Source organism: Camelus bactrianus, chromosome 24 (genome assembly GCF_048773025.1).
Source record: "Camelus bactrianus isolate YW-2024 breed Bactrian camel chromosome 24, ASM4877302v1, whole genome shotgun sequence".
Classification (NCBI taxonomy): domain Eukaryota; kingdom Metazoa; phylum Chordata; class Mammalia; order Artiodactyla; family Camelidae; genus Camelus; species Camelus bactrianus.
The window spans coordinates 15,727,272-15,743,718 of record NC_133562.1 but is presented as its reverse complement, the minus strand read 5'-3'; the positions used below and the strand labels follow the sequence as shown (position 1 = coordinate 15,743,718).

The 16,447-nt window shown below is 35.1% G+C and overlaps 1 protein-coding gene across 2 annotated transcripts in view; it reads right to left on the bottom strand.

Moving 5' to 3' along the window:
- ASXL3 (ASXL transcriptional regulator 3) overlaps positions 1-16,447 on the bottom strand; it is a 160,491-nt gene that overhangs the window by 92,891 nt on the left and 51,153 nt on the right. Inside the window, exons 3-4 of one of the 2 annotated variants that reach the window (XM_074352218.1) lie at positions 2,029-2,137; positions 678-786 (exon numbers count right to left, since the gene is read on the bottom strand). In XM_074352218.1, the coding sequence (XP_074208319.1) occupies positions 678-786; positions 2,029-2,137 (218 nt within the window). Of the gene's footprint in view, positions 1-677; positions 787-2,028; positions 2,139-16,447 lie in introns of those variants that run through there. The other variant, XM_045510495.2, reaches the window with a different exon arrangement.

The following is a 16,447-nucleotide window of genomic DNA, read 5'->3' as shown; positions in this document are numbered from 1 at the left end:
TAAGGTTAAAAAAAAAAAAAAAGTACAACTTTTGTGGAACAAAGATTTGCCAAAATGGCAGTACAGAAATTACATACACCAACAGAAATCACAATGCAAATGTCTTGAGAAAGATAAAAATGAACCCACATGGACAGAATTCAGAGGTGGAAAATATCCCCTTAGAATTCTAGAAGGGTTGTTCACTTTTCAAAATCATTTCAGAAGAATATAACTTATCTGGCCATTGTTTCATTGTGAGGCATTTAACATTAAGATTAATTTATTAAGGACAAACTCAGGAACAAAAGCTATTATAAAACTACTTGTGATCACAAAAAGAATCAGCACAATTGGAAATAAAACATTGGCATTCTCAGGCCTCACATAAGCATAAAACCATTATATATCCTGGTAACCCTCTCACCTTGAGGAGAAATATACTAATAACACTCAAGAATAATCTCCAAATCCAAACTGTTAAAAAAACAAAATAAGACAAAAAAGCAAAGAACTGTCCACTTTTCTCAGGTGCTAATCTTTTGAACCAAAATTGTTTGAGGATAAATCTAAGTAGGTGGTAAAAACTTAGAAGAAAATTTTATCTATAATGGTAGGGCGTTCAGTTAGCAAGTTATTGGAAACCTATTTAAAATTTAAGAGAACAGGATTTATATCTTGAAATCTGTCACACTTACCTCCATTTCCTTCCACATTGGCATTGGCCTCCGCCATTTCTGTGCCATCCAATTCAGACTCGCAGCCTAAATCCAATGTTCCATCCGCTGGGCATGACGACTCCTCTTTCTACATTATTTTTAAAATAATGATTTATGGATATGTATTAGCACCTGAAAACATCCCAGATAATTCCAGGGTCCTGAGGAATTGTCACAGTCACTTGTGATTTGGAATTTCAATACTGATTTATTTTTAATGTAAAATCACTTCTTTGGGGGTTAAAAAATACCTGGGAAAAGCACATTGCCACAGCTGATTTTTTGGACAACCTTTAGGATCCATACTGAAACAAAGTTCCTTTTCGGCATAGGCTGTTTCTGTTTTTGTCAGTTCTACCTTCCTCCTTTTAGAAAACGCCTTAACAACTCAGAACTTCAATAATGAATTAGACACTCAAGTAGCTACAAAAATCATCTGAAATAATGCAAGTCCTTTGATTAACCTGGGTTATTTTCTGAAACACACACAGTAACGAGAGCTGGATGCTTAGTGGCTGAGAACGTACCCCTGCTTCTTTGCCACATATAAATTTCAGCATTAAAAAAGAAACTTCTCAAAGGAAATTAATAAACTTTAAAAGTAATCTGTCATTTATTAAAGAAGTGACATCCTTTCAATTTGTAAGAAATAAAACTCTGATCTTGCTAGTTCCAAGTTAGGCAACCATTTGCAGATCATCAGTTTCTGCCCTCTGGAATTCCACTTCTTAGATGGGATTTCCATTCTAGATGGGGATGGGAATTACACTAAAATACCCAGTTATCTGAAGCTTTTTATCTTATGTCTCTATTCTTCTCATGTAACAAGTATGCATTACTAGCAAAACTTCCTTGAGATCACTGGTTGTTTCAAAATGAAATGATTGGTTTAAATCAGCAAATTTTCAAGAGGAATGGGTACATTTCTTATTTTTATAAAAAACAGAAAGGCGTACAGGTGTGAAGTCTGTATCTCAACCGATGGTCATTAAGTTAAACTGTTTCTGGCAACTGTGATCATCTCAAACTCTTGGCTGGTGAACCATGGCACTCCTCCATGTAAATTTTTAAGAATCAAGAATTTTAAGGAAGCCACAACTATTTTCCATTACCATATGTTAGAGTGAAACCACAGATATGCTTTCCTTAAAGAAAAATGTCATTGTTTATACTTAATATGAAATCATTTTTAAGACATCTGAAAACATTTAAAAGGCAAAGGGGTCATTCTACCCTTCACCCAAATCTAATTTTGTTTACCTTCACATGTCTGAAAAAATGCATGGTACACAGTAATAACAGTCATAATACACAGAACAATCCAACTTACTTTGAGAGCATAGAGGCCTGACTTTCCAGGGATTTTGAAGAATGTTCCATCCCCTATTCGAGTGTTAGTGTGAAGCATTGCATTCAGACAGGCTAATGGAGAAGTTCCACTAGAAAATAAAAGTGTGCAAAAAATGAAGCAGTCTGAGTCGCAGTTTCTGTGGCAAAACTGTTCTCAGTCTCTTAAGGAAAAAAAAAAAAAGACCCTCTCACATGCCTTTTTAAAATATCCTCCCAACCCTGAAAACATCTACATTACAATAACAGGCCAGGCCAGTTTTGCCAAAGTTAATCAGATGCATCTGTCTTATAGGCTTCAGGCAAAAAGTCTCCTGAATAGAAATTATGCTTTTATTCATAAAGCGACCAACACTGTATTTCAAAGAAACCAAAGCCCAAACGTTTATGCGGTGTTATTTTACAAATAATAGCATGAAGCCTCAGTTTTTAAATATTACAGACAACTTGATGGTTGCACTTGAATGATCAAATAAACCAAGTTCAAGGACAGCTCCATCCCATAGGTTGAAAAGCAACAAAAGAATAATAAGAAACCAGGGAAGAACTGATTTGAAATTACAAGTATTTAGGTTACTCATGGGATTGCATTTCTAACAAGGCCAAATAAAAATCTCTATCTGTATTTATATCTCTGATATAACTTCTCCAATGACACCCTTTTCTCGATTCTTTATTTGTCAAATAAAGAAATACGTGTTTGGGAATTCTGCCCAGCTAATAATTATGTTCTGTGGTAAAGATGCAAGTGACTGAATTATGAAAACAGATTTAAGAAATCAAACACCATTAACTATTGATTAAAATATCAAAGCACATGTGTAGAAACATTATTAAATGTAGTCACATACTTAAAAGGATGTTTACGAAATGCATAATATGTATATATTTCCTGGGGTAGGCTTTAGAATTTCTTGCGTGTTTTGTTTGTAAACTGATATTTTTGCACACTTGAATCTAGAGGCAGAATTATTACTTTCATTTACTTGTATTTCCATATACAATTCACTTCCTAATACGCTAAATGATCAACATTTGGTTGAACCAATACTGATTAGATGCCCTTCTCCACCCCATTCGCCTCTTAGAGGTTTTGTGTATTCAATCCAAAATATCCCGGGACATGAGAACCTTTAGGATATTAAGGTTTTGAAGTTTGAATTTCTGTGATAGAAACATACTTTTATGTCACTGAATTAAAAGTCTTCTAAAAACCAAGTTTATCAGATCTCTTACTTAATATGAAAACTCACCAGGAAAATGAAAAAGCCAAATTTGCTGAATTGCCACAACACACATAACAGCAAGTCAGCATATATACACATCATGGTCATAAAGGTTTATAAGCATTATAAGAAGAAGAACACTCTTTATTATTTTAGGAAACAGCTTCTCTGTGCCAACACATCAATATGGCTCCATTTGGTCTGACAGGAAGCAACAGCCCTAATATAAATTTGGTTATAGAACAATGCAGTTAAAGTACATTAAAGTCCACATGGTAACAATGCTGGGTGTTTATGTAATATCTTTCCTCACGAAGCTTCTACAGGCTTCCAGACCTCATTTCATTATTCTCCCTCACAAAAGATGTTCTGCTCATATGTAAAGTGGGCCAGGCATACCTTACAAAGTAAAATATATTCATCTCCCAGAAATGTCTGTCCATGAATAAATTCCAGATAAATAATGCTACAATGTTATACTCAACACTGCAAAGTATATATTTTTATCATTATTCTTTTCAGAAAAAAAGCACAGGCAATTTGAAGCTGAGAATTACTCTACCAGATTTGTGGAGTTTTAATTTGGTGAAACTGTCAGAAACACAGATTTTTCTTTAGGGACTTGGCAAGAAAATGTTAACACTACAAGTAAAGTAGAATCCTATACATAAAAATAAAACAATGGAGACGGTTTAAAAATATAACTTAATAAAACTGTCCACCTAACATCAAACCTCACACACATTCTTCCTGTTCTTTATTCCTAAGGTCCTGACACACACAATTCCAAGAATTCAGATTTAGAATACTAAAGTTTAATACAGATTTAAAGCTAAAGAATACTGAACAAATATAATTTAATATCACTATAATCTACATTTCTTTTCTAAGGTACACTAAGCCAAAGATAATTGTAGAAGATAAATTGACTACTAAATAGCAGTTTAATGCTATGCTTGCTGCAAATTTAAGTGATAAGCACCTAGTTTCATATAAATAATAAGCTTTGTTGAACATGAATATATTATTAAATTATACTGTTTATTAACTCAATAAACTCAAGAATTACTATGGAAATATTAAAAAAGATGTAACTCACAACCACATGACAGTGTATCTCCACAAGTCTCAATGACTGCTGTAATTTTCCCAAATCTTTCCCAAAACAAACATATGAAATTTGTTTTAATTCAAAACTATACATTTGCATTTCAGAAGAATTAAAAAATATTTTGCAGTCAAATGCAAATTCTACTACTCAAACCACTGGCTGATTAGCCACTCAGTTTTAAGCAAATCACTTGCATTTCTTTACAGGAAAAAAACCAAATTACACGGTCCATTTTATTTAAAAACAATACAACTTAAGCATTGCAAGAGTGAAGTGCTTACTAAAAAGGTAACTGTTTCATCCACTACATATACATAGGAAAGTGAATTTTAAAAATCTTTCATACCATTTACTTATTGCTATTATTCTCAACATTTCCATAAAGTCTTGAAATTTTGAACGGCTTTTCCTAAAGAAATGAATGCCTTAATTAACTGTCATTGAACAGGGATAAATAAAAGTCTTATTTATGGATTTTTATTATTTTTATATTCAGACAAAGTAGAACTAGTAAGTATACCTAGACCAGCTTTAAGAAAGACATAAATATCTATTTATCTGTATATATTAAAAAACACAATGACTTACTGTGGGCATAAAATAAGATAAGGTAAGTATGTCTTAAAAGCCTGGATTCTTAGATAGCAGGAACACCTTCTATGTAATATTTCTTACTTTTAATTTTAAAAAATTTTGTTCACACTTAATGCAAGAGTTTATTACCTCAGTCAGAATTGATAAGTTAAAAAATCTGTAACAGAATACGTGCATGTGTATACTATATATGAAATAACAAAACATCAATATTTTAACAAAAAAAAATCTCTGATATTTCAAAAGTTACTTACTTTCTAAAAAGATGAATTGGAAGAATTGCGATATCCCGATTTACAAAAGGAGAACAAAGAAAAAAGGAAAGAAAAAGAGAAGTTAGTTTTTCCAACTTAAAATGCAACTTTACATCTTACCGTTTCAATAAATAAGACAACGGGCAAGAAACGCACCAAACTCCTGGTTTGGCGGTGGGCCGGGAGGAAGACACTGGAGGACTGGGGTAAGAGATGAATCCCACTTTCTTCCCTAACGCTTCCATTATGTTTTCATTTTGTCCACAATGCACATACATTTCCCTATTAGGGACATAATTAGAAATAAACAAGCAGGACATGATTTGTCCCAGTTCCTTTCTTTCCGCCATTCCCTGTAATCGGGCCTTTTCCGATACACCTGCCAGGGTAGATATACAGCTTATTCTGCTTGTTTGTTTTTCTCCCTAGACTGTGGGGTTGTGGAACCCTTCTGGTTTGTTTTCATTTCCCACAACCCCTGAAGCAGAACAGGGGTGGAATTTGGAGGCAGGGGAGCAGGCATAATTTAAACTGTCTAGACATCAAAGAACCCCCAGAGATGCTTTGCAGAGCCCCAGTGCTGTGTGAACTACAGAAAAACCATTGCTTTATCACATCAAATTGTTGACGAAACATGTAAAATTTTACTAATAGTGTACATTTAGTGAAAAGAAAGGATGGCCTGTCTATCTGAGTTATTTTGAAAACCAGAGAGAATACCTGGGGAATGCAATTGGAAGAATATTTACAGAAGTGGCAAAGGAAATATCATCATTGTGGTCCTCAGTTCTTTTCCACATAAAATAATAATGCTTTGTAAGGCAATATTTAAGTAATCCACATCTTAGACTACTTTATTTTCTTAAGTACCTCTTAACAAAAATTTCAGAAGAAAGCTATTTCCTGAAAACATTATTAAATCTCATTTTGCAATTATGGGAACATCAAAAAAGTACACCACCACAAGTCTAAAAATTCAACAAATGTAAGAAGTATTATTAAGCAGCATTATTAGATAGTTATTTCACTATGTGCTAGTAATACAAGTTAATTGAAATAATTTTAAGTTCACTCTTTCAAAAAAATTAATAAAAGCTCCTTTAAGTATTTTCAGTGTTGACAGCCTAAAGAAAATGTCTTAATTATAAACAACATATTTTTAAGAGTAAGTTACGTGGGCTTCAGGGGTGTAGGTAATGTTTCAGTTCTTTATACAGAATCATAGTGTTCACTATGTGAAAATTAAATTGCTTACTTAGGATTTGTACATTTGACTTTATATATGTTATACTTCACAAAAAAGTTTTTTAAACTGTTAAAAAATGAATAATTCATCCAGGGGTTTATTTATTTAGTTATTTAGTGAACAACAATTAACTATTTCTACCAGTGAATGTGGATGACTCTTAAACATACATATACACAGTGTGTATCAGCTGATAAATTAGTAACCTAGATGATTAAACTACCCTAGAAAGTCAAGGCCAAACTAACTCATTCTTGAGAAACATCACTGCTAGTCTGGAACACCCAAAAATAACTGAAAATAAAAACTTAAAAGGCAGAGTCCTTCATATATGTCAGCTAAAGAACCTTAGCACATAAAATGTTAGCCAAAAAATGACTGAGAATAATTCTGAAATTTGATTTTGAAGACAAGAACAGTGTCCCAAACATCACAGTCCCTCTAAGAACACCAGTGAAAGTTTTTAATGGGCAATGACAAACAACAAAGATCACAGACAAAATTTAAGTATGACTCCTGACTCTGCAGATGTAACTGAGGCTGAGAGGTGAAGAATCTTACTGTAGTCCAATAACTAAGTGATACTGAAATCCAAATTCTCCTCTGATTTCAAAGTCCTTATAAAGATATAAAAGTAAATAGGAACCACCAATCAACTCAAGATGGGTGATATTTAAAAGGAAGACATTCTGCATATTTCTATGTAAAGAAAACCTACATGATTTTCAATATTCAACATGTTTGTAGGGTAAAATCAGAAACATAGTCCCAAGGACTCTTCTACGAGGTGGGGATATTGGGGCAAGATGTGATTACAAAGTGACATATGTTGTGCAATTTAATTCTTAAATTTAGAGAAACATTTTCAGGCCCCAAACCTAAATACGCATCTCTGATTGGCTTGAACAATATAAAACTATATTCTTTGGGGGTTATACACAGGCATTTGAACTTAGGTATTTTATCCACTTTATGGACACTACCAAGCTACTAAGAGATTAAGACTACAGTGATTCATGCAGCCATATTCACTAAACAGACCTTTTGTTTTAGGAGACAGGAATTTCAAAACATCAATACAGGGACAAAAGTTTGCTTAGTACTATTTTTGAACATGATCTATAAAGAAATTAATCAATAGCTCCATAAAAGTGTAAGCTAAAGTATATAATCTAAATTACATTTTTTAAAGACCTCTAATATGAGGTGAGGTGGTTATACTTAGTTGCAGACATCAAGAGAAGAAGACATCACATGTGTAGCCAGGTATTGGCAATTATTTCTCTACAACCGTGCACATGGTGGCATGCCATATTACCACTGATACACTGGGAAAGGCAAAGGAGTACAATGAATAAGACTGAGGCTTCTGGAGCCAGTCAGCCTGAGTTCAACTGAGGCTGGATCACTTACTATCTCTATGACTTTGAACTTCAACTCTCAGGGTCTCAGATTCCTCAATTACAAAGTGTGGGTAACAGAAGTCACTATTTCATTGGGGGCTATCCTGAAGATTTAATGAGTTAAAACATGGAAGATACCTAGAATTGCATCTGGCATATTGTATGTGTTCAAAAATTTGAGTTACTATTATTAATTATTATTATTATAAATACTACTACAGCTCAAAGTAACCAGCAACTAGAGGTGCAAAAGACGGGAAATGGAAAGAAATTAAATATTCTGTAGCTTGTTTAAATAACTGGCTTAGGTAATATTTTGCCTAATTTCATTTTTATTTCATTAGCAAAAATAAGTGAAGATATGGGAGTGTATATACACCCGTCCTGTAGCCTTTCACATGTGATTAATATTGAAAATAATGTATTTAGTAAAGGTAGAGAGAAAAGAATGATAATAATAAATATCTATTATTACAGTTACCATTTATTGAGCATCTCTAATGTGACAGAACTTTCACAACTATTATCTATATTCCGTACAGTCACCATAAAATATAAGCGTGATTCCCAGTTTTACAGATGTCACTGAGACTGAGAGGTTAGAATCTGACTGTAATCAAGTAACAAGTAAGTGATACAGCTGAAATTCAAATTCTGATTCCAAAGCCCATGCTCTTTCCACTATCTCGTATTCTATGTCCATAGAGTTGTTTCTTCCACTTAACTAACCTTGGATACTAAAAAAAGAATATGTAGCATTTGACGGAAACACACAAAGAAAAGCCAGGCACTGGAAAATGGTAAGATGTTGGCTCCGTCTTCACTCAATGCTGCCTATAGTGATGACTCCCCCAGGGTAGATTTCAACTAATATAAAGAAAGAACTAAGCTGCATTAGACGATACTGTTCATTATCTTCCTCACGTAATGCTACCCTATGAAAACTAAGGAAGAAAGAACTTTGAGAGAATATGGTAGAGAATTCAGATCCATAACCGAGATGCCTCTTTGTAGAACTGGATCATTAAAGAATAACACAATCCATTAGCTGAATAAATATTTATTGAGCACATTATATATGGCAAGCTAATCTTGAAGTAAATGTGCACTCTGACAGTGCTTTGCACATTACAGATGTGCAGGCTGAGCTGAACTGAATTCTCTGAATACATGTGAAATGACAAGGGATTCGGAAGAAAGGAGCCTTGAGGCACGTGCCACAACAAGGAGAAAATCATTTGGAATTTAGATGTTATCCCTAGTTTACTCCAAGGAGATGACTGAGACGGAACCATGTGATTTCTTCTATCACCGACTCCAATGCAGAGGCGGCCAATTCAGGGCCACTGATGGCGCTTCAGGACTTTATCCTATTTCCCTACAACTGTAATCTCAAAGAGAATATTTATGCCAAGAAATGTTATCTTCCAAAATACAATAAAATAATGGATTCCATGCATTAAAGACAAGAACAGACATTCTAAATATATTTGGTGTGATAAAATAGTTTCACATAAAAATGTAAATTTTGATAATCTACTTGCAGCTACTCATAGTCTCCCATTTTTGTTAGCAACAGCTAACACCACGGCACTTCTGACTGTGTTCTATGGGATATGAGTTCCACGTGATGCTCAAAAAACTGTCAAATGCGTTTCCAAAAAGCTGCATTCTCCTCTTGCAAACTCACCAAATACGTCAACAATATTATACTGGTCTTTGAAAAATCCTACATAACTCCAGAAACCCGCTTAACTCAGTGTTTCCTAAGTATATATAATTTAAAAATCTTCCCCACAATAATATGTGGCAATATCTCATAGTATGCCAAGAAATATTCCTGGGGAAATGCTAAACTGTATTTATGATTAGGATCATTAGGAAAAAGTACCTAGCAGTTGTGTTTCCAGGAATATTTAATTTTTTTAGCAAAATGCTTAAAAATCATTTTAAAGGTATATAAAATACCTGTTTCTCTTTGAAAAAATAGTGCAGTGCGATAATTGTATTTCCTTGTGTAGATTTATAAAATTGAAAAACATCCAGGCACTTTAAATAGCACTGAAAACTTTACAAATAGTATCCACACATAAATGAAAACACTACATATGCGCAACATTACATTACCCACCACAGAAGTCGTCTGACTCATCTCTCCCAGTAGAGATCTTCCTCCTGATTCTCTTTCTCCCTCAGTGATGGGTACAACTCTTCGCTTGATCAGCCAGGAATGAAGCATTTCTCAGATTATTTGAATTATTCTGCCTCAATCAAGTTCATCTTTCAGTTTATACGTTCACTCCCTCCCATTCTAATTCTAATAATCTTTCCATCACAAGTGGGCAGTATGACCCCTACCCCTACCCTTGCCTTCAATATCTCTCTGCTCCAATTCAGCCTACCTACTGGGGGCCAGAGCAATTTTCCTATTTAAAAAACAAAAACAAACACAAAACAAATAAAACACTGCTCAGACTTCAGGCCATGCCGTACAGTAGACTGATTGACTCTTTTTTTTTTTTCTTCATCAGTGGTTTTCACTGCCTACAGAAGGAAGCACAAACTCCCGGGCTGACATCAAGATCCTCTACAGTACACTTGGCACCTCCCTCATCTTCCTCTTCCCCAACTCCGAGATCACTCTCCCACTGCCAGTCCACTCTCCTTTAATCTGACCCAACTCAGTAAACCACGAGCCTCCGCGGTTTCCCACCTCTGTTTTGGCTTGTATGAAACCCTCTGCTTGGAACTGCAACCCACTCCTTGCTCCATTTACCACTCAGAATAAAATCTGTCACTACCACCTGTGTGGTGACACCTTTTGTGATCTCAGGGTATCTCCCTTACTGTATTTCAATCTCAACACTCTGCGTATCCCTCATGGTTTCCTTCCATCAAAAATGTTTACACTTCTAACTTTCCTGCCCTTACTACTTCCAACAAGTTTAGAAACTCCACAGGGGAGAGACACCTATTTATTTATCCTTGTATTATTTGACAAGCAATCTCAATGTACTCAAAAGGTGTTTGTTGAAATGAATTAATCACTGCTGTAAAAGCTGTTATGATCATGGACGTGTGGACATAAAGCACTCACAATAAGTGATCACCTATATTCTGCTTAAATTGCTGACTATAATCATGTGTGTCAAACACCCTACACACCACACAGGCTACGTGGCCATCTCCTCTTTGCATATCCTGTCTTCTTTTCTCTTAAAGACTCTCCCTTCCTCACTAATGTGATTAGTCATCAATGAAATGGTTTCCTGATTTCCCCTCTGGAAAGGCTAGCCAGGTTAAACTATCTGGCCAAATGGTGGGAGTTTGAGTATCTTTTGGGGGAACTGGTAGAGAAATAAAGGAAATGAGTATACATTATTTTCAGTAGAAACATAAGCTGTAAAGGTACAAAAAATATTAGTCAGTGACTACGTCTGCCTCCCCAGGGACAGAGCCCACCGAGAACAAAGCTAACCAGAGGCAAGCAGAGTGAAATTGAGGAAGAAAGGGGAGGGGGGGCACGATGACATCACTTGGTCATGCCAATATATTAAATAAGCCAATATATCTCCTGCCTATTTGATTTTTGACACTTGTCTAATATAAGTGATTTATACAAGCTGACCTCATTTTTCTAAATCTCAATTTTCTCATCTGTAAAATGGTGCATTTAAAATAGGTCTGCTTTGAAGCTCTAGTATCTCTTTCTGGTTAAGGTTTTAAGGGCCATTCATAATGGTCTGACCATTGGCATACTGTTCTTTCTAGCCACGCTGCCTGCCTTCACATTCCATTCATCTTCAACGCCCTCTGTTCTCCTCTTCCTTTTCATTTGTCAAGCATGCCTCGCCTTCATCTCCTAAGCACTTCTAATGAACTCTCCTGCCCATGATGATGGTTTCTGAACTTCTGCAGGCATTACAGCCTGTCCTGTGACTGTAGCATTTAGCTCTGTGCTTTCTGACAACTCCTTGCTCCATGGCCATCAGCTCTCTAGGACTCTGGCTGCATTAGGATTCTTTGTGTTCCCCTCACAGGGTCCTGTCAGACTTGGACACTCAGAAAATGTTCAGAGAGTAGTGACAGCTAGCATTTCATAATTTACAGAGTAGAACAAAATTTGACGTTTGGCAATACCAAAAATTGGTTGAGGATGTCCAGAAGTAGGAACTGTGTAATACTCTAGTGAGAATATAAATTGACACAACCAATTTGGAAAAACATCTGGCAATATCTAGTGAAAAAAGAAAAAACAGGTGTTCATGCTTTACACATCAGTAATTCTGCTTTTTGGTACAGACCCTAGAAAAACTCAACACACATTCACAAAGAGTCATTGTTTCGTCAATAAATGTTCACCAATATAACTAGACAGAGATATACTTTATATATTCAGAGTAAAACTCTAACATTCTGTACCACAATAGTGTACAGCAAATCTATGACACTGTCTCTGAGAAGAGAAGGAAATCAAAGGAACTCCAGCTTTTTCTGCCAGACTTTATTTAAAAAAGAAATCCAAAGCAACTCTGACAACATGTCTACAACTGTTAATTCCAGCTGGTAGTTGTTGGTCTATGATATTTTGCTGTATTTTCATAAATTTTCAAAACAAAAAAGAAAAAAGAGTTGATGATTTTGTTCTCTTAACCACACTTTGCCTTCTTTCTATCAGATCCTTCTCCCTTGTTTCAACTTATACTAATGTTTAAATATTTTTATGCAAGCAAATAAATAAATACATGGAAATTATAGGAAAGCATAAAGGTACATCACTATACAGAGTTAAAAGTAATAAATTCCTCTCAACTTCCCCCAAAGACACCCACTGCTTCAGAAATAATGACTATTAGAGATCTACCATCTTTTTCAGAGCTTTTCCTGTTTTCTTTCTTATATATGCATATATTCAACACTATGGTTTGGTATTTTAAATTTATCTCCAACATGAATGAGAGCAGTTAGTATATACTGGAGGTATATGCTTTTTTACTTAATAACATGACTGAGACATTTTCCCATGGAATGTATTTTGCTCTTAATATTCTATATAATATTAAATGCTCTTAATATTCATATACTACTCTTACTATCTCATAAAGTAGATACACTGTATCCTAATTTTTAATGTATTTCCTTATAATTTAACAAGTAGTTTGAATCTATTTTTACCCATTAAAACAGTGCTGAAGTGAAGACTCTGGTATATATTTCTCCTTGTATATGTGCTGTGGATTGAATGTTTGTATTCTTACCAAAATTCCTATGTTGAAACCTAATCCCCAGTGTGGTGGCATCTGAAGGTGGGCGCCTTTGGGAGGTGATTAGGTCATGAGGATGGAGCCGTCATGCATGGGATTACTGTTCTTGTAAAAGAGACCCTAGACAGCTCTGTATTCCCTTTCCCACATAGGGATTCAGTGTGAAGTCAAGCATCCATGAACCAGAAAGCAGGCCTTCATCAGACTCCAAACTCACTGGTGCCTTGACCTCAGACTCTGCAGCCTCCAGAACTGGGAGAAACCAATTTCTGTTGTGGATAAGCCACACAGTCCATGGTGTTCTGTTAGAGCAGCTCAAACAGACCAAGAGAGTATGTATAACTATTTCTCTAGGATAGATTCCAAAAAGAAGAATTTTTATATCAAAAGGGCACTTTAAAATTTTTAATAGTTACTTCCAAATTACCTTCCCTGAGAGTAACTATTTTTTCCACTCTAGTCCATGGTGAACAGCTACATTTTTGCTAATCTAATCAAACGGAGGTGAGGAAGTCATTTCAGATAGAAAGAGTAGCAAGAAGAAGGCACACGGAGACAGAATGGAATGAGGTGTGCAGAAACGTGATCATTCGGTATTTCCAGAGCAGTGAGTGGGAGGGAGAATAGGGCTGGGAACAGACTCTGAAGGAGGATATACACTAAGCCATGTGCATAACATTTATACTTCAGTTTAAACCCCATGGAGAGGAGCTCAGACTCAAGTGGGAGATGATGGAGAGCCCCAGGAGATTTTAAGGAGGAAAATGCCCTTGTTCTTCTGTTAGCATGAGGACAGATTCAGAAAGAGACAGGCCTAGAAGAAGACAGATCAATTAGGAGCCTGCAGTACTGGACTGCAGGGAAGACAAGAAGAACCTCACAACGGCAATGATGGTAAGGGAGAGAGATGGAGAAAGAGTCAAGAAATACATGAGAAGGAACCAGTAGGACACAGAAACTGACTAGATGTGTATGATCAGGAAGAATAAGGATTTTAGGATTGTTTCACAGGTTGGGGGTAAATGGTGGTATAATTAAAATTGTAACACAGAATAGATGGTTTGGAAAAAATATGGCGGACTTAGTTCTGGGCTTATTGATTTAAAGGTATGCATCCAAAATTCAGATACATATATGCATCAGAGTTAATGCTGGGGTTAGAGACAAACACTGGGGAACCATCAGCATGTAGATGGTATTCAGAAAGGTGAAAATTGAAAGGCACAGATGTAGAGTAATAAAAGAAGGGAAAAATGACTGACTTGAGCTTATTACATTCCAAAGTCAGAAAACTACATGAGAAAATATTTCTGAGATGAGAAAAGGTAAAAAGAATCCTATGGAGGATTTCATTATAATAATATGAGGTGTAACTCTAACTTCAGGATATGATTATTTTAGAAGTCAGAATAAATCTCTGTATTCACAGGCAGAAACAACCCATCAGTAGGAAATTACCTAGAGAATCTTGTCAGCAGGAACCCTTCTTGTAAACACAGTTTTTCTTTTAAAGGTAATATAAGAACATACTAAATATCTGTCAATTGAAGAAAAGATTTAAAAAATCGCTCAAAACTCTCAACTCTTTAAAACAACTCTGAGCATTTTATAAACTTTCTTCTAGCCGGTTTTTCTGGCGTTTTTCTATTTTAAAGTTATAATTTACCTAAATGTTGAATCACAATGTTTCATTTTGTATTATACCCTTTCTATACTACTGCACAATCATAATAAATATACTGAATGGTTAAAAATATTCTACCAACTTGTTTCAAAAGTCAGTGGTTTTCCATCTGGCTGTGTATTAGAATTTTTAGGGGAATTTTTTTAAATGCAAAGTTTAAGGCAACTCCAAACTTATTAAATAAACAACCCTGCATGGAGCCCAAGCATCAGCATTTTCTTATTTTTCCAAATGATTTTACTGTGCAGTCAGGTTTGAGAACCACTGATATTGCTGACGAGCATTTAAATTATGTCCTTTATTTATAACTGATACAGCATTGATATGACTATTTTAGTGTACATGATACTTATTTCCTTGCATTCAAGGATATTTTAAGATAGGCTTGCAGAAGTGGCATTATTGATTCAGGAGATATAAGTTACGTAATGGCCTTCTGCAAATAAGGCAAATGAATTGTTTTGGCTTACGCTCTCACCAGTAGTAGAAAAGCACAAAGCATCATCTGAAGTCAAGGTGCTTTTACTGATTATTAGGTAAACTAAGGACAGTCTCCAGTAGTTATTTTAGCTTGCATTTCTTGACTATCAGTAAGATCAACTCTTATCCACGTATGTGTTTATGCCCTAGTTTTATTTGTTGAAGCTCCTCTGTTCATGACCTTTGACCACAATGTTCCAAGGTCAACATTTTTTTCTGTTTTAATAAACTCTTTATATACCACCTCTATGTTGTATTATCTAAAATATTGAGTAAAAAATGTCACTTAACGTTTCGTTTTTGATATGTGAATACATAAAATTTTATATCCTCAATAAGGATGATCTTTTCCTTTGTAGTTTATTTTACGGCTTCTAACTGTGAAAAGTCGTTTCCCTCTCAAAGGTGAATTCAAATGTTAGATTTGAATTTTTCTAATTTTTCTTCCAATGCTGACTTTTCGTATATAAATTTTTGATCATGTTTGTTACCTTCCTTAATATAAAACACAGTTAATACATCACACGTTCCGTAAACATTTATTATATTTATCAGCATTCTCTTGTCCATTCCTTCATTTCTGATTCATCCTCCTACCCTGCCTCTGCAGAAGACTCTGGTACTACTTATTGGAAATTCCTTGATCAGCAGAATGTCACAAGAATTCAACTCAGAGTTTTGCTGGCTATGGGAAAAGTTTTACCTTTAAATGTTTGATAAAGGGAATGTCTAAAAATAACTACACCAACCACTACTGTTAGGCATTCATACCACAGGACAAATGTCAATTTAATTTAGCTTTCTTCCCCCTTCTTCCCTCCCCCTCCTCTTTCTTTGACTGCTTGCATTCTCAAGGCAATTTGTTCAATGGCAGTTGTCCGCTTTGATTAAAAGTATTACCATAAAAAGATAGTCAATAAACATAGCTTTGTGCAATAAAATAGGAGTTTTGTGAAATTCAAACACTGTAATTACTTGGGATGGCATGAAATACATTGACAGAATTCAGATAGAATTATAAAGTAAAAACAAACTTTACAAAAGGCCTCAGTTCTAGGTAAGATCTCTTATGGAAACAGTATGCTTGGGAGAAAGGAAGAATAAATACAAAGACCAGCAAATTTAAGCATCCTTCCCTTC